Genomic DNA, 26,945 nt, shown 5'->3' with positions numbered 1-26,945 from the left:
ACTTAAGGCTGTGCCCTCTCGTCCCGCTGCTGGTTGCCTGGGAGAAGAGATCGACCCTCACCTCCCTCCAATCTCCTTTCAGGTAGTTGTAGAGAGTGATGAGGTCTCCCCTGAGCTTCTTCTTCTCCAGGCTAAACAGCCCTAGCCCCCTCAGCCTCTCTTCATAGGACTTGTGCTCCAGTCCCTTCACCAGCCTCATTGCCTTTCTTTGGACATGCTCAAGCACCTCCATATCCTTCCTAAACTGAGGGGCCCAGAACTGGACACAGAGCTTGAGGTGCAGCCTAACCAGTGCCAAGTACAGGGGAAGAATCATTTCCTTGGACCTGCTGGCCACACTGTTCCTGATACAGGCCAGGATGCCATTGGCCTTTTTGGACACCTGGGCACACTGCTGGCTCATGTTCAGCTTCCTGTCAATCCCTTTTTGCTTGTTCGCTCTCCAGCCACTCTGTCCCCAGCCTGTGGTGCTGCATGGGGGTTGTTGTGGCCAAAGAGCAGGACCCAGCAATTGGTCTTGTCAAACATCATACCACTGGATTCAGTCCATCTATCTAGCCTGTCCAAGTCCCTCTGCAGAGCCCTCCTACCCTCCAGCAGATCGACACTCCCCTCTAACTTGGTGTCATCTGCAAATTTGCTAATGGTGGACTCAATCCCCTCATCCAGATCATCAGTAAAGATATTAAACAGAACTGGGCCCAACACTGATCCCTGGGGGACACCACTAGTGACCGGCTGCCAACTGGATGCAGCACCGTTCACCACCACTCTCTGGGCCCGGCCCTTCAGCCAGTTCCTAACCCAGCAGAGAGTGCCCCTGTCCAAGCAGTGAGCTGTCAGGTTATCCAGGAGTATGCTGTGAGAAACTGTGTCAAAGGCTTTGCTGAAGTCCAGATAGACTATATCCACATTGACACTTCCCTGCTTTTTTTGCCTCTTGCCCAGATCTGTCAGAACTGTCTGGAGATCAGGTTCTCTTCCACTCACATAGGACAGGGGACACAGGCATTCATTTGGGCTGTGTCTCTGCTACCCACTGCAGTTGCTGAGGTAGCAGAAGATGATTAGCATTCCCAGGCTTCTTAACAGAGTGAAATATTCCAGAGGAAATCACACGAATGCTTCTTGCATTTAAGATGGTTCAATGCCCTTGGAGAGCAATCACAGCACATCTCTGACACACTCTGTGTCTTAGCTTGCTTGGGGGGGTAACTTGTGCTCTTGTGGTCTGTGAGTTGAAGAATTAGTCCTACCTGCTCTTTTGAGGACAGCACTGAGCTTATTGCAGTTTGAATCCTTTTGTGCAGAAGAAGTTGTAGGCAGGAATAAGTTTGTCGATATTTTTGAAATGCTACTCCCAGAGGGACCAACTTCCATATGCAGAGTAAAAAACATTGCTCTTTCTTACAGTGCAGATGAAACAGATTATGTACAGTTTATTTATAAAGTTTTATACACCTGAAATGTCAGAAACATTTACAACTTTCACGCTTTCTTCAGAGCTTTGAAAAGATTGAGTCATACAATTACACTGCTGTCTCCTTTGAGTCTGATGTCTGTGGTGGCTTGAAGTTCAGTATCTCTTTATGTGTAATACCTGGAAAACAATAGAATAGACAATAGTGTTGCTGGTCCAATCAGAAAAGGAGCTGCACAGACATGAATGAGCAAGGTACAACCCCCAGCCGTGACTGGGCTCTGATCTAGTTCAGGAAGAGAGAGACCTCTTCAGGCAAAAAGAGAGAAAGAGTTCAAAAAGTAAGGGAATCAAGGATCATTTTTTCACCATTTCAGATTTGAAGAGGCAGCCTCATACTGAAATGGTATAGGTGCTTTCAAAGGGATGCGAGCATTGACTTTAGAGTAGTGGGCAATATCATCAGGAAGAGCTACTGAGCACATCAGCTTTAAAAGTCAGGTCCTCACTTAAAAGGCAAAATACAAACATCAGATGAAAACAAGATTCAGACTTAAATCTTTGCTGACATAGATACATCTTCTCTCCCTCAGAGAACATAACTTTAAGGCCAGCAACCATCGCAGTCCAATAGAGCCAGCAGTCAATCTGTTTGCCTGTCCTATCCACTGGAAGGCATGTTACAAAAATAGGTTCTTTTCTATGTTGCAGAAGATGGGAGGACAGATGCATGAAGAAGGAGGAGAAGGAGGAGAGTCTATGTTATGAGGTAGAGAAGAAACCTTTGGGGATCATCCCAGGAGGACTTGGTACTTACCAGAACTTGATAAGTAGTGTTTCTCTACCTTAATGCTGTCTATTTACTCTGTTCAATCAAAAGCAGAGGAGGTGATTTGTAAAGGGGAGCATTCCTATTGCTGGATGGCTTTTCAATCTGGTTATTTTTGAAAACATCACAAAACTAAACTCACGCTTCCACTCATCTAGCGGAAGATCCATGTTATCAAATGTGTCGTCATATTTCTCAGCTTCAATTTCTTCTTCAGGATCATGAATTGGTTCAAAATAAGGATGCATCAAAGCCTCAGCTGCTGTGATTCGCTTCTCTGCATCCAGCACCAGCATTTTCTCCAAAAGGTTTACAGCTGTTGCACAGAAAACAAACAGTGTATTCAAATCACGCAACTGATTCCACAGTAACATTGCCTTGGAGGTATTTCAAATAAATACATGGAGTTATAAAGCAGAGGTGTCCATTCTATAGCCAGTGGGGCCCACCTGCATGACAAATAGTTCTTTGAGCAAGTGGGATGTGTACAAAGCCTGATGCAATGCAGAGGTGCTCCCTTGCTTCTGCATGCAATACATATAATATCTCAGCTTCTGGCTCCAGGACCACTGAGCTTGGGGCTTTCCCAGGTGTCTTTCATCACTGCCACCATGTTGTGGTTCTAAGATACATCAACACCTGACAACAGCAGAATGAACAGGTGAACAGCTAATGAGAACTGCCCCATACGTGACCAAATCCAAGCCCAAGCACACTTTGAAGTTCACTAAGACAAGTCAGTTGTCCATGCACAGAATTTCAGAGCTGACCTTATCTGCTATGTGGTTTTGATCTCAGCCAAAATAATCCATCAAAATCTTGTGTGTTCCCCTCCAGGGGATTTTGGATTAGGTCCATTGTTAGACTGTCAAAATGGGCTAGTGTAAACAGGTATGATGAATGATTTATTTTGTTTTTCTATCCTGTCAGGATTTTCCCAATTTGGGTGGAGCAGCTGAAAGGAAGTAGAGGCAGAAGTGTGGGACAGAATGCTTCAACTGCTGCTTGCCATGTTGTGTATTCTCTCCAACCTTCTCTTCTAGATCAGAAGCAGCCAGATGGCCACAGAAGGGATAAGAAGAGACATCCTAAAAACTAAATGGAAATGTGTAGCTTGCTGTAGCTGAGAATGTCAGTGAGCTAACCATGTACTCAGGGTAAGAGCTGTTTATTAATCAAGTTTATTTCTACAGTATCTGAAACTAAAATTTTTACTTCTTAAATTGCAAAGATTCAATTATCCTAATTCATATTCTAATAAAACTGGCTTTGTGAGTGTTAAGGTCACTGGGAAGTTGATAAGATTTGAGTGGAGTCATCTCAGAGCTCTGGCTGCCTTGGGTCATATCACAGTTATGCACACTTGGTATGCTCTTCTGGTTGTTTACATATATCAAATCCAAGCCAGTGCTTCTCAGGAATGCACAGATGTTTCTTGGGATGTATTAATTCCACTGCTAAAATCTCAGCCTTCTATTTCCTTGTATTTCAACTGTAGATCCTACTGAGCTTTCAGAATTGTATTTCAGAAACAATACAGGGAAAATACAATACAGAGAAAATTCTTTAATCTACCAGGGCTCTTGGAAAGCTGCTCAAGTAAAACCAATAAGCAGGTGCTGGATTGAAACCTAAACCCCAAGATACTTCTTTTTTTGGTACTTCTAAGAAACTGATTCCTGGCAAGGTTTCAACTTCACAAAGTTCAGCCACTACAATAAAAACTATGAATAATGGAAAGCAAGAGATAGAATAGCAGGAGAACCATCCCATCACCTATCACAGGACTGATACTGCTGCTGCCTCCAATGGAAACACAAGACAAAATTGTACACATCCAAACAAACTGTCTTACCCAAAGGATTCGCATACTTCAAGATGGATGCAAAATCTTTCTTCTGGACTTTTGGGAGGCTTTTGATATAGTTTTTTGCCTCAAAAGAAACATGAATATTAAATTAGACCACTGCCGCCTTTGTAATGTGACAACATCAACTATATGCTTAATAGGTAGCTCAATAATGCTTTGATAGCACACTGTATGCATGCGTTTTTTCTGTGTCATAAACCCTAATGATATTCACCTACTTGCTGAACAGAATTTAAAAAAAAAGTCAAGCCTTAAAACCATTAGAAATTATAATGTAAAGCTTTAATTATTAGTGCTCCATATTTAATATATTAATAGAATAAATATGTATGAATAATTTTAAAAAATGTCATAGTGACTTTACAGGAATCTCTACAAGTGATCCTTATACAGTAATTCATTAGTATTTAAATTGTACAGTTAGTCTAAGAATAGTTATAGATTGTTTGCAGTAAGGGCTTGAGGATCCTAGAAGGACATCCACATAAGAACAAGAAAGACAGTCAGAGACATTTGCAAAAACTGGGTTTTCTGAATATCTTTATGCTTTCAGTACCTTTCCAATAAAAGCAGTAAGTTATCAGCTCAACTGTTTATATGGTACACACCAGAATCTCGAAGTATTTAAATATACAGATTTTTTCAACTGTTCTGATAATTTTTTGTTGTGTTACCCCCATCTCCAGTAGCTATTGTGGGTGTGTAAAGCATTTCAAGGCAGAGAGGTACCTTCAGGGGTATTTCAGTAGTCAGTATATATTATCTCCACCAGTTTAAGAACTGAACATGGCTTAAGTAAAATTAAGACAAGTAAAACCAATGGACGAAGCAGAATACTCACATCTTGACTGTGCAATTTTTGAACAAAATCTTGAGTTGGTGTACCTGTTATTTTCATTATTTCTGTGAGTTGGTCCAGATCTGAATACCAGCAATAAGGAACAAATTCTTTCACCCTGCAAAATTAATGCTTTTCTTTGCTGTTGGAGTAAAAAAAAATCTCAACAGAAGATTTATAAAATATGAAAGTCCTCCATTTTTCTTGCAAAAGGCAAAGACACTGAAAGCACCTGAAATAAATACTATAATACTATAATTTGGGAACACATAATTGAATAATCTTCAAAATTTTGTAATGTTATCAAGTCTCTTCTATAATTTTGGACAGAAATCAGTCCAAAAGTAATAGAGGATATGAACAATCAACACATGTATTGCACACACTGCTCTGGTCTATCCAATACTTAGGTGACATAGAGGCAGGAAAAGTCACGGGGAACATAAGGTGGTGTGATAACCAACAAAAATCAGAGGAAATCAGTCTGCATTAGTTCTTCTCCACACTGAGAAACATCAAGAGGAAAAAAATTATTCCTTATTTCCCACATACTTAGCTTGATGCTGAGATGTTGGAGACATTGGGGTGAGGCATCAGAACACTCGCTAACCTTCTGTGTCCTAACCCACCACAGATTTGTCAGCAACAGTTTTAGCTGTTTCAAAGAAGAAACACTATATTTACAGGATGGTAATGCTGCAGAGAAGAGCTGTATGATTTGCTTGCTGCTCTGGTAAGAGCAGCAGATGAGAAGAGAGAAGCTAGATCAGAGCTCAGAACACATGAGGATTCCACCAGCCTCTGCAGAAAAAGGCAATGGTGGATAATGCTAATGAAATTAAATAAATAAATAAAATCTGTACCAAGTTGGCAGGATAACCTATTCAGAATTCTAAAACAAAAATCCTCTAAGTTAGCTGTTTTCTTATTCACCTACCCACAGCTGAACCCACGGCAGCATTTCCCTGACAATAGGTAATACTGAATCATATACTCCAAGGCCAGCAATGACTATTATACTGGGATAATTTCCTTTGTAATATAGAACACAGAACTTCAGCCAGTAGTTCTGAAATCTCCAGAACCCAGTATGACTAAAATACTAGCTCTTCCACTCTCATGTTTACGGTGCACCATGAAAATTCTGCCTCATTTGTTTTCTTATTTATATACCAGAATGCGCAAGGTTTGCATCAGTAGAGAAATGCTGTGTTAGCCAACAGCGGTTCTTTGACAGGCATTTTAGTATTTTCTTGTTAAGAACTAATGCATACTTAAAAGTTGTACAGCCTAAAAAAATCAATGTATTCTACCTTTCCATAGTCCCTGCCATTTTTTTGGTGAACACAATCTTTCTCTTGAATGTTTTTCTTTACAAAATGAGAATAATATGATCCATTCAGTGAAGTCCCAATATTACATGTAAGTACTTAAATACAAATATAACTAAAATTAAGCAATTTTGATTCTGTAAACAATTTGCAAGTATTTGCAGGTAAGTGATTTATTGACTGCAATTCCACAAGGGAGAAAGCAGCGCAAAATGATTAGGCTGAGCTGTCAAACAAAAAAAAAGGTCAAAAATTATTGCTGTCTTCTATTAACACTGTCCCCTATTAAGTATTACAACTACTACTGTCAATGAAGTATCACTTGAAGATGAAATATGGCTTAATCTTAACGATTTTCTTCATTGCTCAGCAATGAAATTATAAGATTAAATGTTTTCTGTAAATCTACATTTTACTAGGTGTTACTTACATAACACTTTTTGATGAAAGCCTCAAAAAGCATGAAATGGACTAGCTTGTGCACATAAGCCATATACTACAGCAGAATCTTCTGTGAGCATTCTAGAATCTGTAACTAAAAAAATAAATATAGCCTTTCTACTACCATGGAACCTTTTACCTGATGATTTGAGATGTGATTCAAAGATCCCCTCTATTGAAAAAACCCAGTAATACAAATTTTAATTGACAGAAGTGCAAAAGTGGTACAGATATGAAATAATCATTTAACGAGAAAGGTGCAAGCCATTTTACTATTAATTTCAATTCATGCTCATCAATTTTTCAACAGACTTACTGTGTCACACAAGAACCTCTCATAATTTTCTTACATTAGTATCATAAATTCAATGAAGGATACGATCATTTCCTTTGAACAGAGGCCTCCCTGTTATCATCTCAGCCATTATACAGCCCACAGACCAGATGTCAACTGAAAAAAAGGCCAGGAGGTACATTAAATTGCAGAATGCTTGTTCGTTTAAATGTGCATAAAGTTTAATTTAAAACATATTTTAAAGAAGTATAAAAATTACCTTTACAACCTGTTATAAAATAAATGTGTGCCTTGCCAAATATCATGAACAGCAAAGGTAGAACTACCAGACTTTCTAATGAGCAAACTGGAGATAATCTCATAATATGCAGAGTGAGTCTCTCAGTAACAGGCAGATGCATGTGGGAAGTAAATTTTCAATGCTTTCAAAAACTTCCACAGTTATCCCAGTGTTATTTGAATTCCCTCTGTCTGCCATTTTCCTCTGAGTGAGTCAGCACATCTTTGCAGGAACACAAGAACAGTGACCAAACTGTTACATCTGTATACATTTAAATAGTTTTTTTCCAATTACCTTGGCACTTTCTGTTACTCTCAGAAGATACATATATATACAACCACAAACTCACAACCACCACATGATTACCTGAAATTTATCTACAAGGAAATTTTGCATAATTATATCATCATTTTCACCTCTATTTTCCCACTCATTTCAGAATCAAGTGGTTGTTTATATATTGCCTAAATCAGTGAATGCTTTAGCTCTGTTAAGACACTTCTGAAGAGATGCTGACCTGTTTGAGTATAATGCATCCAGTTAAGTATGACCTCTGGAGCTCTGTACCACCTTGTAACCACATAACCAGTCATCTCACTGTCTGTATGCCTTGCCAATCCAAAATCCAGAATCTGTAGTGAAAGCACAAAGAATATCCTGATCAGACACTAGTTATCTAGTTCAGCCAGACTTTACAACTGTGGAAAATAAAAAAAAAACCAAACTGGAGCAATCTGCAGAGATTGGTTTATTTTTGTATCTTTGTCTCATTGAAGTGTCTTGTCCTTTTTTTAAAAATCAAGACAGAGGTAGAAAGGAGCTTTGCACAATTTTTTTTTTTAAGTTACATACTCCTATAGCAACACCAAAAGCTGCAAAGCCAGCAAAGAAAATAATAAATTAATCACTTATTAATTAAAAAGGTAATGGACACATTCAATGCAAAAAATTCCCTGACCACAGAATCACCATCATACAGCTAAAAAAACAGCGCCTGTCTAAGATGGTATCCATTGCTCTTATATCCCAGTTGGCACAATTATTCAAGGGTGTGTTCCAATAGTATTCTGAAGTAAGGAAGTATTGTTATTTCTGTTCTATGAGTAAATCATACAAAGGGAAGACTTCCTCTAGGTCACACTGAAAATCTGCAAGAAGAGTAAGGAATTATCATCGTTTAGTCCCATTGAGTTTTCCCAATCTCCAGTGTCAACTACAGAAAAACTTTTGTAAGAAATGCAAGATCAGTGCAATTTTTATAGGGTTATGCACAATTCAGCTTATTTCTAAGATTCTCAGATATTTATCTCTAGATACAGCAACGTGTACAGCAGCAAGATTAAAAGTGAATGTTATGGCCTTTTGTCAACTGCTACCAAGTTTGCCTTAAGAAAGCCCACCTGCATGGACCATTAAGAGATGGTGCCAAAAGATGGAGCCAATAGCAAGAAAATTCTGCTCCTGGAAAGACAATCAGTTTGTATTTATCAGAAAATCCATGCTTCTAACAAGAAGCATGGGGCTTGAGCAAGTGAAGTCTGTTCAAGATGAATCACCGTCACCCACAGACAACCGAATATGCGGCTTTGCATGAACAGCCATTAGTTGCCATGTGTATCAGGTGTCACATGTACATTGACAGGGTAGAAGTTTTTACTAGGAGCACCTGGGTATTACTATACCAAAAGTGATGTTTTTGTAATGCTCTCTACAATTAAATATTCTAAAATATTTCAGGATAGTTTCATCATTCCCTGACAAACATTTTAAAATATTTCAGGATGATTTCATCATTCCCAGGCACTAACAGAAAGGAAAATTATATTTTCATTCATAGATTAAAAGTACAAAATGGTATGGGTTATCTTTATTGCCATACTTGAAATACCATTTCTGTATTTTCCCCATAACTGCTGATTACCAATCAATTAAAAAACAAGAATAGGATGCAAAGGGAGACATTTTTACCTTACCAATAAAATGTATTTGATTATGGCTGATTCTTTAGATGCTGAAGGTTTACTGAACTCAAAATATTTGCACTGTCAAAATACACTTTTATATATGACTTTCCAATTTATTCTACATATTCAGCACATATTGTTTACCCAGTAACATGGCAGGGAGGGTGGAAAGAAAATTAGAAGTTTTACATAACAGATCAAAATCCAGATGTGGTACCATCTATTCTGTCACAGTTTTTTAGGCATTTTCTCTACCAAGGCTTATGACATGTGGAGCTGGAAACAGCTAAAATATAATTTGGTTTTGTAGTTTTATAAAAGTAGAAAACACAGCAAGAATTTTTGTGTGCTCTGTTTTAACTTCATGTTTTATTTTCATTTACATATTCATTAAGCTCAGGAACAAGCATATCTTATTTGTACTTAATATTAACATGGTATCACTTCAACAACTATCTTCACATACCAATTTTCAGAACAAGATTGAAAATCCTTTTTATAATCAGTGAATGATGAAAGAAAGAGCAAATCCCTCTCAGCTCCTCAAGGATAGCTCTCCTTCGACTCAGCAAACTTAATTTTCCTAACTTTCTTGAGTAACGATAACAAAAATAACTTGTAACTTTGAGACTACAGAAAGGGCAGTTATTTCTCCTCATTCACCCTTTACTGTCACTTTTCCCATATCCATGTAGAACATCAGACAAGGGAGCCAGAAAGCTCATTGTGAAAAATAAAACTGAGACCCTATTAATTAGTTACCAATTCAAGAAACTGTCCCAACTTGGCTACAACCTCACTGCCACTGGAGCCTATGCAAGGGAAGCTGCTGAGTGCACAGATGGAGGGGAAAAGGCTGGGCTCTCACTGTCAGTGTGGTCCCATGCCTGCATAAACTAACTTTGAGAGTGTGCTCTCAGGGCAGGGTAACATCTGACCCGTTTCACCGAAATGGATGTATACAGGAGGAGTCAGCCCAACTCCTTCAGTGTTAGTAAAATCCTCACCCTGATATTTTTTATGCAGTTTTCAATGAGTTATAGTTTGTTTTCTGTTTGTCAGCTGAAGTTGCCTTTTGACAACCAGTAGTTCCTAGCTGCAAATTTGCACTTTTCTTCTGCATATGATATCAGAGCTTATGGTATGACCAGGGACATGGTAATTATGGCCTGAGAGTCAAGAAATGAAAACTAAAGCTTAATGCTACATTTCCTCCTTTTCGTTTCACAAAACTGTGTTCTGATACAGGATTGTTTCCCTCAGTTTATCTAAAAGATTAAAAATGCCCAGAGTAACAGAAAAAAATTGTGTTAAATAAGTAGATATTGATCAGGAGATCATATCACAAAAGAATGTCCTAGAGCTGGCCTGCATCTCAAAATGTAATTGCACAGCTGGGGGAAGACAAACGTACAATTGTTTTTTCTAGATTCTCTTTTTCCCCCCATCACCCTGGGGTCCACTCACTATTTGGTCAACTACAACCCAGAAGAAGACAATGGCTTTTTATGTGAGATAAGAAAACTCTGAAATCACAGAACCCTGAACATCCAGGTCAGTCTCAGAGCAAAAAGTTGTATTACAATAGCTACATGCAAGCATATAGTTTGTATGTTGTATGCTAAAAACCACTTTTGCAGTGTTGTATAACCTTTTATTTTATTTAATTAAGGGTGTGCTTCACAGTCTTTGATCTTCTGGATCTTTCACCAGGTACAGTTAGATTTTTCTATTTATTCAAAGCTGAAATTCTCACATAACTGAACCACTCCCATAAAGTCTTGTGTCTCTTTTAGGGAAGAAACCTTGGCCATAAGATCTAAATGTTACACATCTAGACCCAAAAGCACCCATTCTAATTCACGGTTGTTTTCTGAGGATGTATAGGCCAATTCTGATTCAATTCAAGCACTGGATAGAAGATATGGCTCGATTTTGTAATTAAATGAAAAACCCTGACTGGCCTTTGAGATTGCTGGAGCTGAGAGAAGATAGGTGACAAAAGCAATTCTGAAAATTAATAAAAAATTAAATACAAGAATAGAGTTAACTGAGGACTGGAAGCAGTCTGGGGCTACTACGGTTGCACTCACCAGAATAAGCTATATTCTTAAAATACACAGTGTTGAGTACTACAGAATCCTACTTCATAATAAATATTTGGCTTTTTTATAACAAAGTCATTCTACACAGTCAAATAGATGCATTTTTGCTAGATCATGGTACATTGCATAATTATTACTGAAGTACAAATATTATCTACTCTAACAGGCTTTGGAAGATTTCCAGTACATGCCAGAAACTGCAACCAAAACTGGTCAGGTTTAGTATTTTAGCTCAATGATTCAGAATGAGGCTTGGTGTGACAAATATTGCAAAGGTGAAGAATTACTACTGCAGATGGACTCTACTGACAACATTTCCAAGGAAGTGGCAACACCTACACTTCAGAACAGATAACTTCCTGCAACAGGTGCTACAGCCCTGGTCTCCAAGGGTGAATGCCTGCTAAGCCCAGTTTCCATACTGGAAAGGGGTGTGGGCGTGCACTGTCCTTCTAACCCATCTTTGGAGGAAAGCCCTGATGGGTAGGACAAAGGGAGGCATGCTGCATACCAGTACTTGTCCTACTCCAGAGAAGCAACAACCGGGTAAGACAAAAAATGCCATCAAAGGCACCTCTTTGCAGTGTAGCAGCAGAAACAGCTAATAGGTGAACTACAAGAGACTGAATTCAGAATTGTCTCCCTTTAATGAATTTTTTTCTTACTACTTCAGTTAAGAGCAAAAATGAAGCAGAAATTATATATTTCTGCTACAAAATACACTGAAGCCTACATGCAATTGATACTGCTGATAGTTGTAACAATGCAGAAGAAAACACTTTCAAAGAAATAAGATATTCTCGTTCACAGTGAGCAGTATGTGATTCCTTTCATGCTTCCCTGAAGTGATTAGCTGCAACATATCATAAACACTGTTCTCCATTACAGCTCTTATCTGACTGCAACCATCAATGATTTTTTCCTGAAAAGTACTTTTAGTTGAGTCACTGCATAAAAAATATACCAGTATGCATTGCAACATACACATTATACAGGAAAAGGGTTACTATTACTGACATGCACCTTCCCTTGGTGTGGGCAAACAGCTGTAGCATGGTCTGCTGTCAACACCAAACCCACAGGAGCAGTTTCAGCTCTTACACTGCCTGTCACCCCCCTGGAGAGACTCAAGTCAGCAACCACTCTAATGATGTCATGAATGTAATAACCTGTGGCACTGATTTCCTTATCAGAAATCCTCTACATCCTGGAGATGACCCTGATCTCTCCCCTGCTAGCACTGGGTACAAGCTTCCTGGAACATCCTGTCTGGACTAGATGTTTTCAGCTGAGACATCCTGGGCAAAGCCTCTAACTTCAGGCACAGCCACTTCTTGTGCTTGATTCCAGAATGATCTAAGAAATTGGGTTATTATGCTGTTATTCTGAATTGCACATTTGTGTCAGTCAAGGACATACAAATGGGGGATAAATAGATTCTCACTATTTAGGGTTTTATTTCTTAAACAAGTATTTAATTATTATGGTGATAATATATTGCAAGTCAGACAGATGGGAAAAATACTTGTGCGGAGAAGTGTTTCATAATTTTTTTTCCGAGTTAGTTACCATTGCCCATCTAATCCTTTTCCATTTCTTTTTCCGGTGTTTCCCTGTTTCTCCATGACTCCTCAAAGCCTATGCACTAAAAGCCTGGCCCATTACTGAGACCAGCTAGCATGTCTACAACTGATGTCTTCTGTCTTCTAATACATCTGACTGCTTTTTCAAATAAACATACCTTACCTTCAATTCACAGTCTTCATTTACTGCCAAGTTTCCAGGCTTTAGGTCCTGTAACCAGATTTCAAATGGATGTGATTTTTTTTTTATTTTACAGCAAGCACAATAAAGCACTCTTTCCTGCTTTCTTTGTGTCTTTCTTTCTTTCTGGTTTTATAGCTTTCACGTAACTATTTTGCACAGCAACAGGTAAAACAATGTCATAGCAAATCACACAAACAAGGACACAGTTTGCATCTATTTGGCTTTTTTCTAGTATATTTCTTCCCCCAGAAAAATCAACTATTTTTTTCTGCTATAAGTCAGGAAAACACTTGCCAGTGAAGCAGGTCACTCATCTTTCTTTCTGTGAGTGGGGTTTGACCATAAATTTGCTGCATTTAATACTAATACCACAAAGTTAACAATTCACATATATATTTCTGGATTGTCCATATTGCATATCAATATATACTTTATAAAGTTTGCATACCCTGATAGACTTAGAAGGATTACTGAAGGAATCAAACGAGATTTTATGTGAAATCCTATGCTCTCTTCTGTGGGAAAATCAGGTTCCTAACAAAGTCCATTGAACTGCAACATTAAAAAAGTATTCCCTTAAGTCTCTTTAGCTACTGTAGGGACTTCTAATGATCTTCAGAAGTTGTTCAGTTTAGCAAAAGGGAAGTGTACTGGCAATGACTAAGATGATATTGCAACAGCAGTGACTCAGATGTACGGACTTAGAAAGGAATTTTCCTTCAGCTTTTTCAAACCTTTGTTTGATACACTTTAGCACAAGATGTTTAAAAGTATCTTGTCTCTAAACCTTTTACCAGGCATCCGCCTGTTTTATACAAAGATGTTTCAAGATCAGAGGGGCCTGGGAGTGAAACAATTTGGTGCAAAGAATCTAATGAAACCAGTAAGTTCAAGGGCCATCAAGAGGGAGATTAGAAAAAGACTAAGCAATGGTAAATTTGGACCATGATCACAGCAGTTGCAAAAATAAAAATATAATTATATTATATTATTTTGTCAGTTTGCATAGTTTCCATGTCCAGCTTAAAGGTGCTTTACAATGTACACTTCCTATGGTGCTCCTGATATTTTATTACAAATGGACAATTTCTACTATTCTGATGCAGTTTTGGGGGAAGACATGCTGCTTGGTACCACGTGAGCATCATTCAGAACTACTTCACAGTACAAAATGATTTTAAGCAGACTTTAGACACAGAAAGAATTCAGAAATAATCAAATTTCTAATTTATTGCAATGAAAATTTGAGGTTCTCAAGGCTTTAAAAGTTTGGACAATTTTTTCAGTTTCTATGGTTCCTCCCCCCTCAGCTTTGAACACTAACATGATGTTTAAAGAAAATCTAAATATTGTTTTTAGAAGTTTAATCTTCATTAAAACAAACAAACAGACAGAAAAGGCTCTTATCCATCTCAATTTAGACACTTGTGGGGACTTACAACTCAACTTCACAAAGTAACTTAAGAAATCCAAATTGAAGCTGTATTACACTGATGTAGCCATGCCATCTTTTGTTCTTATTGAAGAAGAAACCAAAAGCTTATACACAAACAAACATCACTCACATTATCAAAATATAAACATCTGTAGTGTTGTTTCCACTTACCCTGTGAATTATGCCTGATGAGTGAATATACTGTAAAAAGAGAAAGTATTAGTTATTCATGAAGTCCCAACTTTAAGAACTTGCCTAGGGTAGAGGAGAAAGTACTTTTTCACAGTGCTAAAGTAAATTGAAATTATAAAATATCTACTTATTGCACAGATCTTTTTAGCTATGGTTTTAATGTTCACATAATTAAACTAGCATTCTGCCCTTTCCCTCCCCCAATAACAAGAAACTACTAAATCAGTGTGAGTGCTGCAATAGATCATATAGCTTTTTCTAAGTCCTCCCATACATAGAATGCCATTTTCAGTTAATTTTTGGCATGTATATATATATGTATCAGAAATGTTCTCTTGCAATAGATGTCTCTGCTGTGCCATTGTAATTTAGATTCATATGCTTCAGCAGCACTGACTTTTAAGAGATCATTAAGACCGGGATTAAGGCCAGTCAAGGTCTTATCTGAGAATTCTCACTACATGCTTCAGTATTTCCCCAATGAAACATGGAAAGGTCAAGGTACAAGACGTTCTCCTTTACTTGAATACTTTCATCATCCTTTCAGTGACCTATTTAAGGGCTCACAAAAGCCAAACCAACAAACTGGACTCCCAGGACTAGTTCTGGGAAGACGCCTGATCAACTACATGATGTTGGAACGCATGATTGTCACCAAATGCTCTCCACTGAGGTATGCAGTTCCTCTCACCAGCTGAATGATGTCCTAGAAGAGACTATTTTCATCATGGATAATAAAGGGAGGCTCTAGTAACTAGTTCAGACATAGGCATCTCTTGCAAGGATAGAAATGCAGCAAGTTGTCCTGAACTGAGGACGTGGTTTCCAAGAGCGGTCTGTGAGGTGCTATTACTGTTCACTTCAGGTGTGGGAAACTGATCTGAAAACCCTGCAGCCCACACTACTGCTGGCAGCTCATAGTACTGACACTAATCAACATAAGAACAATAAAAGCTTTTAAATAAAAAAACTGCAGAAAAGATGGATGAGGTGCACCTGGAGAATTTTCATTTTATTCCACCCTGAAGAATGGGACAACAACTGGGAAAAGAATTACTGGGAACCAACTGTCAGAGCCAGGAAAGAGCAGCCACGGACAGTCAGCATGGCATCACGGAAATACACAGAAGGAAGGAACTTTGCAGGATAACTGCAAAGCAGCCATAGCCCTAGCAATGACCATCTTCCTTCCCAGCAGCCCTCAAAAAAGGCAATTAACCTTGTGAATGTAACAGTCCCTCTGCAAAGGGGTCCTTGTAATCCAACTGATGAGGGGACCAGGGAAAAGAAAACAAAGCTACAAAGCCAACTTCTACAGTCAGATCCAATGTGCATTTCAGACTTAGATTTTGAACTTAAACAAAACCCATAGAACCTAAGCAACACAAGATCTGTGTTTAAGATGCCAAGTTTTTAAAGCAGTGACTGAAAAAACTAAAACCTCTGACAGTTTCTTTTTCCTCTCTTACACTTGACACGATGCACCAAATGTGGTCTCACAGGTTCTGAAAAGAGGGGGGAAAAGAAATCAAAACCAATTCCCTTAACCCTGTGGCTACAACTTTACCAATCCAGCCTAGAACGTGGTAGGGCCCTGTTGCTGCACAGTCACACTGATTGCTGTGCCAGAGCCCAGGCAGGTCTTGGCATCTGTGGTAGACCAGTTCCTGCTACATATCACTTGCAGATTAGGCATGGTTTAACATAACCCATAGGAAATGCCAAAGCCCTTCCCAGGATTTCCTGGGGCAAACACAAGGGGTTGAGGGCACATGGCTGTTCCCAATAATGTAGTCTATAAAAACACTACAGCAAACAAAAAAACTACGAAATGTTGTATCTGTCATGGATGTGCATAAAAGTGGACTGGGATGGGAGGAAGAGGAAGTCTATCAATGGTACATGGAGACCAGAGAGGATACAAGCTTTTTTTTTTTAAGAAATGTACCTGTAAGTAGCTAGATTCCCAAGAAATTAAGAAAAAGAAGTCTTCTGCCATAGCTGTCTTGATCAAGGATATCACAATATCTCCTTGCATTCTAAATTATTCCAGTGTCTTCTAACTGAAGCTTCTTTATTTTCCAGTGCAGACGCTTAAAGTATTCTATAGGCTGTTTTCTCTGATAAAACTGTACATAGTAGGAAATAACTGGTTATTCTGCACCAAAGACCATGGCACGTAGAAACAGGAATTCAAAGGTCTGAACCCTTCAGAGTTTTAAAGTACATCTCACTTGTTTGGGGTGGAAGAGCGTGATTTTGGTGGCGTTCTTACCCCACTGAAGATTTTATGTGTGTTCACAGCACCAAAATCATGTTAGCACTTTGGGGAGGGTTCCTATTTTCTAAACACTCCTCTTAATATGCTACTGAGATTACATGAAACAGCATTTATTCCTGATGCTAATGTACACATCAGCCTTTCTGTAAGCTGAAATACTGATGCTGTGTTGCAGCATTTCTTTAACAACAGCAGTATTTTTGTAACTGCATTTTATTGTCTCCTGGCAGGTAGCAGCACTGGAACTATACCAGACTTCATTCAGAAAATTTTCCATTTCTGTTCAATAACCTTCTGAAATGGGATCCTGTTCTTACTGATTCTCCTCATTAAATTAGCCATTTATTGACAGCTTTTTCATTCTTAACATGGCAAAAAGATCCAGACCAGAGCAGACATACCCTTCACAATGTTATTACCACTTCACATGAAAAATATTTGATTCAAGAACCCAGTTAACATGAGGGAAGTGCCTTGGAGCACTATGCATTATCCTAAAGACAATTTTTGGTAGTATACATAAATCCTGGCATGCAAAGCTCAGATTGTGCTAGGAAGCCATCCAACAGTCATCTAAATTTTAAGCATTCTTGTCTGTATATGTAATCTCTACACAAAATAAAAAGCTAATCAAAAGGGAATTAGAAAAGACTCAGGAGAAAGTGTTCTAGGCAACATGTAAAATGAAAATGAAGAGCAACTTGGCAGGGAAAGAAAAACAGAAGAGGAAATGAGGGAGAGGGGGAAGGGAAAAGAGAGAAGCAGAAAAAGATCAGCATAAATGTGAACAAAAGGCAGTAAATATTGATGAGAAAAGAACTGGAGCAGGTAAATCTTATCATTAAGTATGACAAGGGAAGTTCGAACAGGTATTTTTATGGCCCAAGAATTGTCTGTTCCTTCTCAAACTCTGTATGAATAAAGCAAGAGGACTGACAGCCACCTCCCCAGATCCCTATAAACGGGAACCCAGCTGGCATTCCTGCAGAAAAGGGACCCAAGACTGAAAGTGCTGGAACCTCCAGCTGCTTTCCACCTACACACAGACACTTATGTTTAGCTTGCCTTCTGTACTCTTTGACAATACACAGCTTTTCTGTCAAAGAAACAAACAAAGAAATTAAAGTCCTTCCAAGTTGCAAGCTCATACTTATATAAAATTTAATGCCAGAGTAGGGTCTGACTAGTAAACAAAGGAGAAGCATATTACTGTTTCTAAGTGGTAAATTGTGATAAATTACAAAGCTCGCTGAAGAAAGGAAATTAATATTTCATTCTCTGTAGAAAGAAGACAGTAAAATGGTAAGAACTGATAAGCAAAGACCTCTAGAAGTTTGCAGAGCAAAGGTTGAGGGCTTGATACAAATCTTCCTGAACTCAGCATGAACTTTCTATTGACCTCAATCTATACATATTTTTTAAAATCAATCCTGTTGAGCATTTTGGTATACAACCAATCCAGAACCAGTCTACAGGTAGAATGCAGAAACAAAGCCTGTGAGGAACCAACCCATGGGCTTAGCAGAAATCTCTCTTATGCCTTTACAATGCATCAGTCATGCAGAGTTTTCTTTACATGCATTTAACTGTCACATGTAAATAGGTTGTTATAGTGAATATGCAATGTGACAAAAGTGACGAACTGCCTTCTTGCCTTGACCAGACATAAATTGAGATACCATAAATTTCTTTATATTTTACACTAAGGGCAAATGCATATTGCAGGTTACATCAGTAACACAAAAAATCCCACCAAAATAGAGTCCATCAAAGTTAAAAGGTGGAAAAAAAAAAAGGCATTTTACAAATGCAAGCTTAAGCTTGGGAAGCTGAAAGAGTTTTACTGCAAAGATCTACAGGGTAGCATAGTCCTCAGGTGTTGCAAGCATTTTTCCCTTACAATGCTTCAACTAAACTCTATCTAAGTGTATGTTTGTTCTCCCTGCCCTGCCAGAAAAGCAATCTAAGTAAATAAAGATGGGCTGTCTTTAATCCAGATACGGTAGACCTTAAAAAGTACAAGATTTTTCACTTGAAGCTTGGCAAACCCTTTCTAAAACAGCTAATTTACAGATACCTGTAAAAGAGTAAAGAAATTACTGACTCATTCTCATTCTCTTCTTTCTCTGCATGCCAGCAACACTGCTTTCAGTTTAACACAATTCCTAGCACAGACAGAGACACAAGAATGTTCCTCAAGCACTGGACCACTCCTATTTCTTAAAAATATTTCCAGGTAGGTGTATATTTCTGGCTGGATTAATTGGTTCAAGAAGAATCCAAAATTTAATGGAACAGATACAGTAAAGACTGTTCTTCAATGTTTGCTGTGCAATAAGAAATGACAAAACAGCTGAATAATATCTCCAACGGGTAATTTTGAGGTAAGTACATTTGTGCTCTCAAAAAATACGTGGGAAGAGACAAAATATTCAGGCAAACCACTTCCTATAGAAGATGTAACACAGTTACAGAGATCAGAGATCCTGCTCTAGTGTGGAGTTCCTCCCACAGGAGACAGTCCTTCACGAACTGCTCCACCACGGGTCCCCCGCGGGCCACAGGTCTTGCCACAAAACCTGCCAGGAGCCTGCTCCAACACAGGCTTTCTGTGGGCTACAGCTTCATTTAGGGCACATCCCTGTGTCCCAGCGGGATCCTCCATAGGCTGCTGTGTGGATATCCGTTCTGTCATGGTGTTCCATGGGTTCCAGGGGAACATCCTGTGCCACCACAGTCTTCGCCATTGGCTGGGGAATCTCTGCTCCTGGAGATGCACCTGGAGCATCTTCTCCTCCTCTTTCCTCACTGACCTTGGTGCCTGCAGGGCCGTTTCTCATTTTCTCGCTCCCCTCCCACAGCTGCTGCACAGCATTTTTTTACCCCTCCTTAAATCCGTTACCACAGAGGTGCCATGAACATCCCCGATGGGCTCAGCTTTAGGCATCAGCAGGACTGTCTTGGAGCCCTCTGGAACTGACTGTTCAACATGGAGGCAGTTCCTGCTGTCTTATCCCAGAAGCCACACCTGCAGCCTCCACTCCACTAACAAACAAACCCTACCACACAAACCCAATACATCCTCTTAAATTCCTGCTCTGTTTTCTTCCTATGTATGTCAACCATGCGCAGTTGCTCCACTTGCTTTCCATATTTACTGATCCAACAGACTTCAGTGTCAGCCTTTGGGGCTCACAAGCTCTGCTCTGTTAACCTCTGTCAGATAATGTATGTCACTAGGACCAAACTATGTTTCTAAGCCATTTCACTGAAATTAAATTAATTATTCATCCTTTCCACTACACTCAACTTAAGCTAATTATTTACAGTTCATATATTTCTTGCCTGTAACGTTACTGCAAATGATGTTTTTCATCTTTGGTGAGTAGCATGCCTCTCCTGGAAATCAGCTTCCCAGACAGTTACCTGCAACCAAACAGACCACTCCACTTATATGGTCCTTGAGAGAACACTTACTAGAACATAGGTTTGTAACTAGGGAACCAATTACAAACCTGAAATCATAACTCCACATTCAAAGTCCAGATTGGAGGTGAATTCCCACTAGTTTAAATAAAACCAATTTCCTCAAACCTGGCTTCAGTTTCTGCATTTGTAAAATGGGAATTGGACCACTTAAATGCACAACTGTAGAATACAAAGGAAAATTACTTACTGTATGTAAAAGGCTATGTGAGCAAAAATCTAGTAAAATAAGAACACAAAATCCAAGGTAGGGTCAAAGAGAAATCAATAATGCAGGACTCAACAACAAAGTATATTTATTAAGTTTTGTGATAGGAGTAAAAAAATTTACGTAACCTTCTGGATCTTTCAAGTACTGAGAGACAACGGAATCATGGGCTTGCTGCTCCTGATGTTCCTGTCCAGGCATAGCACGTTGTCCTGCTATATTAATTATATTTTAATAGTGTTTGATAATGCAAATATAGATCTGGATGAATCAGCATTCTGATGGATGTGCTAGACTTTCCTGTATCAAAATCAGTTCTGTATTTCCACTGCACAAGCACATCTCTATGCTGACCTCACTTATCTCTGTATGAGCACAGAGGAAAGCCCACCCTTATGTTGTTTGTTGCAGGCAGAGGACCATAAGACCAAAATTGTGCCAGCAGCAGCCAAGGAATGACATTCCGTTTCAGACAGTGCTGTTCCACAGCCTCCTTACACCCTGTGTCTCTAGAGAGCAAAGGGAATTAAGCAGCCATCACTGCAGGAGAGCCTGGCTGAAGCCTGCAGAACCAGGTCAAGGTTTCTCTTCTCTTGGATTGTGTCACCAAAAGAAAAAAAAAGTAATAAGGAAGTAGTAGCCTTTTCACAATCAGCCGCTGTGTACACCCAAAAAGCAAACCCTGTAATTTAAGAACTATAGTACTAATTTAGACCCAGAATCATTTTCACATCACATTAATATACATTATAGATATCTTCTTTTTGTGTTGTATGATATGAACTTCAACAATCACAACCAGATTTTTAAAAGTCAAACAGAGGAAAAAAGGAGTAGCATTAATAAACAGTATTTAGCAAATCATGAGGAAGAAAAACAAAGTAGACGATAGCTAATATTTTTAGAATCGTTCTTGTGAGAGTCAGTGAAATTCAAGATTATGTTGTTTTGCTATAGTTATAAGCTCTGCAGTCCACAAAAGTATAAGAGAGATGAAGATAAACATTATTTCTGAGAAGGAGTAGGGGATTAACAGGCTTACAGTCAGGGTCATTATCTGGAAAAAAAAAAGAAAAAAAAAGAGAGATCTAAGGTAAAAGATACCTTAGGGATTATATCTGGTTATACTTTTTGTTCAAGTATAAGAAAATGATGCAATGAAATTATTATTCTTCCCAAGATACCATGCTGCAGCTAAGTCAAAACTTACTGGAAGAGCTACAAGATGAAGTGTTCCTACACAGTTCAAAACTAGACAAATCTGAATGGTCACTTGCAGTCTTTTATGAATCCTTTCCTAATTTCAGAGTGTAAAATGTCAGCACATAACAAAAACAGGTTCTAGAAGGCAAGATCAAGCAAAGGTGGCAGGAGGCCTGCATGGTGAATGTAGAATTGCTAGGGAAACTGAAAACATGAAAAAGAAGTGGACATAAGGTGGAAGCAGAATCAGGTCATCCAGCTGGAATGTGGAGACACTGTCCAAGTGTGCAGAGATGGAATTTGGAAAGGTGAAGTCCACTTGGTCCTGAACCTGGTAAGGGACCTGAAGGTTAACATGAAGGGCTTCTACATGCAAATCAGGAGGAAAAAAAAAACAGTGAAAACACAGGCAATGGCACAAGGGGCATGGAAAAAACCCCTAAGGTACTCAATATGTCTCCTTTCCATCCATCTTTACTAGTAATACTTTCCAGTGATTTTGGGGACCTATGATTTGGCAAAGTCTGGAGCAAGGAAAACTCAGCCTCAGTGGAGGAGGATCAGATTAGGGAACATCTAAACACACACAAATTTAACATTTAAATACCCTGATGGGATGCAGTCATGAATTCTAAGACAAGTTGGACAATGTCATTGTGAGGTCACTTAATAATATGGTAATTAGGAGATGCTCCTTATGATGGTAAGAAAGCAAATATTGCTCATGTCTTCAAAAGGCTAAGGAAGAAGAGGATCAGTCAGCCACACCTCATTGTCTGGGAATGTAATAAGCAAGTAATTCTGGAAACCATTTCCAATGGTTAGAAGAATAAAAAGCTGAGCAACAGTAGTCAGCATGGGTTTACAAAAGGGAAAATCACACCTCGTTATCCCATTAATCTTCTATGATAAGACGACTGGCTTGGTGGATGATGGGAGGGCAGTCAATGCTGTTTACCTTGACTCAAGCAAGGCTTTTGAAACTCTCTCATAACACCTTAAGAGATAGGGGAATATGAGTTAGATTAATGAACAGTGACTGAACTGTCTTGATCAAAGGGTTGTGATCAGTGGCAGGAAGTCCAGTTGGAGGCCCATCACTAGCCCTGGTCCCCTTAGGGCCAGTACTAAAGTTAGTCCTGTTTAGCATCTTCATGACTGACGTAGATGATGGGACAGAGTGCTCCCTCACCAAAGGATGCAGAACTGAGAAGAATGTTCACACACCAGATGGTTGTGCTGCTGTTTAGCAAGACCTCCACAGGCTGAAGAAATGGGCCAACAGGAACCCACCAAAGTTCAACAAAATTCAGTACCTGGGAAGGAATAATCTCAGGAGCCAAACAAGGCTGGGGGTTGACCAGCTTGGCAGAAAAGGACCTAAAGGTACTAAGTTGAATGTGAGCAACGTGCCGTTGCAGCAAAGACAACCAAAAGCCTCATGCACTAGGCAGAGGATTGCCAGCAACTTTAGGTAGGTGATCCTTCCCCTTTTTTCAGCTCTAGTGAGACACACCTGGAGTGCTGTGTTCAGCTTTGGTCTTTCCAATTAAAGAGAGACACTGAACCAAATCCAATGAAGCTTCATGACGATGATTATGTGACTGAAGCATCTAATGTAAGAGGAGAAACTGAGACAGCCAGGATTGTTTAGTTAGAAAATCATATTTTCTATGCATTCTTTTCCTATATAAGGTGAGAAAAATTTTATCTTGCTATCAAATTATAAATATTTATAGCTTTCCATAATGGTTTGCTAGGAAAAAAGACTTTGAACATCAAAATAACAGTAGAAGTGGCAAACCTTTAAGCCTTTCAACATCTGATATACCAGGAATTGGATTCGGTCTTCAGTTAGTTTCTCATGCTTCATTATCTTACTCAAATCTGTTCCCATAAATGGCATGACGAGGTAGCTTAAAACAGAACACAAAAAAAGAAAGCAAAACCAAACAGATCAACTTGATTAATTTGTCATATAAATTGAAACATAATTGTATGTTATAGTTCAATGACAATATTAAATTATAGATTGTTCCATTTACCAAACAGTTCCTTTATCATCCCCCTGCCCTTCAAGTTTCTCCATGTTTATCTGATTGTCATGAAAGGGTATTGCCCAACCCTGTCACCAATTACAGAAAGTTGCTAGTTATCAGGAGAGTGCAGACTCTGAACTAGCTTAGAAAGAAACTAACAAGAGCTTTGTGATATTTCAAAGACAGCTACACAGAAAACAGACATTCATGCAACACCATGTCTCTCACAATCAAGATCATAGCCTTGAACTCGCAGTAACCAAGGTGCCTAGGTGGTTCATTCAAACAGACAAGGCCAGATGTAACAGAAATAAAGTTGATCAAATTAGGAGGCAATAATAACTGTCATTAATTTTCATCTGGGATCATAAACTGGGATATTCAATACGTCATAATGGTAAGGGACACCAGCAACTGAAAGCTCCAGAATGCCAAGCTGATATTTCATAGCTAATCTTCACTTAAGATCTAAACCTGTTCTTCACATTACATGTAGTAAACTCATCCTTCAGAGTTTCTGAACACAGGCAGAGCCAATCACATTTGGCACCTGAGGATACAGTAATCAGTTTTCCTCTTCTGATGAGGACAAGCAGATGCATTTTCATGAAGGGAAGAATTAGATATGATTGTTGTTTCATAGCTACAGATTTTATTATTTAGATCTAAATGGGTTTCTTCTAGTTAAAATATGCAAATTATAATTCTGATTTCTACTATTAAACCTGCATGAAAAGTGCATTTATTCTACTAGAAATGCAGCTATAAAACAAAAGAGAGATTGACTATAAAGACACTGATTTAGTCACTAGGAATTATAGGTAGCATTTCCAACATGTCCTAGGTACCAAGCATTTTTTTCCCACGACTTTGGGGATCAGGACTCAGGCTCCCAGTCCCAGCATTCACCGACAAGTTCACTAACCTTTGGATACAAAGGATGAGCAATTTAATTCTGTGACTATATAAGGGCAGTGTAAACATAGAGGAGGGAACATTTCGTATCTCCCTCCCAGAATAACACACAAAATGTTTCCCATCAACAAACCAAGTGCCTTTGAAAATGGAGTTCAGCTTCTTTGTTCATGTTCCTGTCTGTTCAGCCTGGAGGAGACTGAGGGGAGACCTCATTGCAGTCTACAACTTCCCTGTGAGGAGAAGAGGAGGAGCAGACTCTGATCTCTGTGGTGATCAGTGACAGGAACTGAGGGAATGTCTCAGGGGAGATATAGATTAGATATTAGAAAAAGGTTCCAGAGGATGGTTGGGCACTGGAACAGGCTCCCCAGGGAAGTGGTCACAGCACCAAGCCTGGTAGAGTTCAAGAAGCATTTGGTTGATACTCTCAGGCACATGGTGTGACTCCTGAGAATGGTCCTGTGCAGGGCTAAGGGTTGTGATTTGTGTGAATAGACAAAGTTTAAACCAATATATAATCATTAGGCACTGTAAAGAGCAGGAAGAGAAGAAGAAATAAGACTGTAGTTTTACATATGCACAATTTGCTATGTTTACAAAGTGATGACTTCAAATCTCTTACAGTCAAATAGAGAGAAGTCTAGGTGGGTCGAAAAATAACCAAAATGTAAGAGAGGAAAAATCCACTTCTTTTTGAGTTTGAAAGTTCAAACTGGAGTAATGATTTATAAACAACATATTGGAATAGGACAACAATGGGATCAAACACTACAAACTCACTTTCAGCATTTTGTCTATTACTTAAAACTTTGCAATCTTATTTTTATTATTATTAAAAATATATTTACAATCCACAGTTGGAGTCCTTGAATAATCTGAGGAGGTTAGGCACAAGATTAGTAGTTCACTTCAACGAGAAATTGATGCCTAATGCATTTATGTTTCTGTAAGTTTCATTTAAAGCTCAAATTCTTACAAAATAAGGAGCACAATGTGTATGATACAAGCATGGACAATGCAAGGAATAGCAATGAAGGGGGTGAACAGCAGTTGGTAGAAAAGGACTTAAATTGATTTATGCACTTCTGATTCAGTACACCATTTCAATAAACCGAACGTTTAAACCTGAAGGAATTTCAATGCAAACATGAGCAGGGAAAGGACTGTTTCTTCATAAAGTAAGCAAGACTTTGCCTTCAATCTTTGTTAATACAATCTTTGTTGACTGGTAGAGCAGAGGAGCAGGAGAGAAGAATGGCAGATTAAGGAGGAACATGCTCGCCTTTAGACAGGAGGACTAGAAGTCAGCTAAGAAACCTCAAGTGTCAGACAAGATCAACCTTAGTGACTGGCTCTGTGAAACCACACATCTTGTTTCTGCTGCTTCTACACACAGACCCACTTGAATTTGATCATTACAGAAGAAGTCACGAACATCTCATGACTAGTCATCAAAAAGAGAGTATCCCTCAAATGCCCTATTTAACCTTTAGTCACAAAAGCTGCTTCTTCACTTTTGTTTTAAATGTACACACATTTACCTCTGGCTCACCTCTAACAGTTCGCCCATGGGCCTGAAAGCAAATTTTGCCATAGACTCATTTGTTGCAATTTCAGTAATGAAAATATCTTTTCTACTTGACTTGCACCTCCAAAATTTGGAAGATGATTTTAGGGTCTCATTTAAAACACAGTGCTTCAATGCTAATCCATAAATGTGCATTCTATTACATATGTTACATAAAATGCTAGCACAATAGGCAATATGGACAACATTCCTTTTGGCTCAATGATCAATATGAACACACGCTCTATGTTTTCTGTACTTAATTTTCTACATTTTTCTGTCAGATAGCTTTCTTTGCTAAGATATAAATATGCAAGGTTGTTTTGGAAACATAGCTACATTAGATGAAATCCAGAACAGTTCTACAGGAAATCTACACTAAGCCTAACAGGACTTCTGAGTGCTGTTTATCTAATGACTCTAATTTATAAGAATTGCAGCAGGATCCACAAGTAAAATGGCAGACTTGCTACGCG

At 38.8% G+C, this 26,945-nt stretch overlaps 1 protein-coding gene across 3 annotated transcripts in view; it reads right to left on the bottom strand.

The window, feature by feature from the left end:
* Nucleotides 1–317: 317 nt before the first annotated feature.
* Nucleotides 318–26,945, bottom strand: part of MAPK12 (mitogen-activated protein kinase 12) — a 38,429-nt gene continuing 11,801 nt past the window's right edge. Inside the window, exons 4-12 of one of the 3 annotated variants that reach the window (XM_051795671.1) lie at nt 23,750–23,861; nt 14,747–14,776; nt 13,120–13,167; nt 7,822–7,936; nt 7,109–7,180; nt 4,961–5,040; nt 4,105–4,183; nt 2,392–2,565; nt 318–1,600 (exon numbers count right to left, since the gene is read on the bottom strand). In XM_051795671.1, coding sequence (XP_051651631.1) covers nt 1,530–1,600; nt 2,392–2,565; nt 4,105–4,183; nt 4,961–5,040; nt 7,109–7,180; nt 7,822–7,936; nt 13,120–13,167; nt 14,747–14,776; nt 23,750–23,861 — 781 coding nt within the window. In that variant the 3' untranslated portion in view covers nt 318–1,529. The other 2 variants (XM_051795670.1, XM_051795672.1) reach the window with 2 other exon arrangements.

Source organism: Manacus candei, unplaced genomic scaffold (genome assembly GCF_025592945.1).
Source record: "Manacus candei isolate 608988 ecotype Guabito, Panama unplaced genomic scaffold, ASM2559294v1 h1tg000043l, whole genome shotgun sequence".
In the NCBI taxonomy this organism is placed as follows: Eukaryota; Metazoa; Chordata; class Aves; order Passeriformes; family Pipridae; genus Manacus; species Manacus candei.
This window is presented reverse-complemented; position numbering and strand designations above follow the sequence as displayed.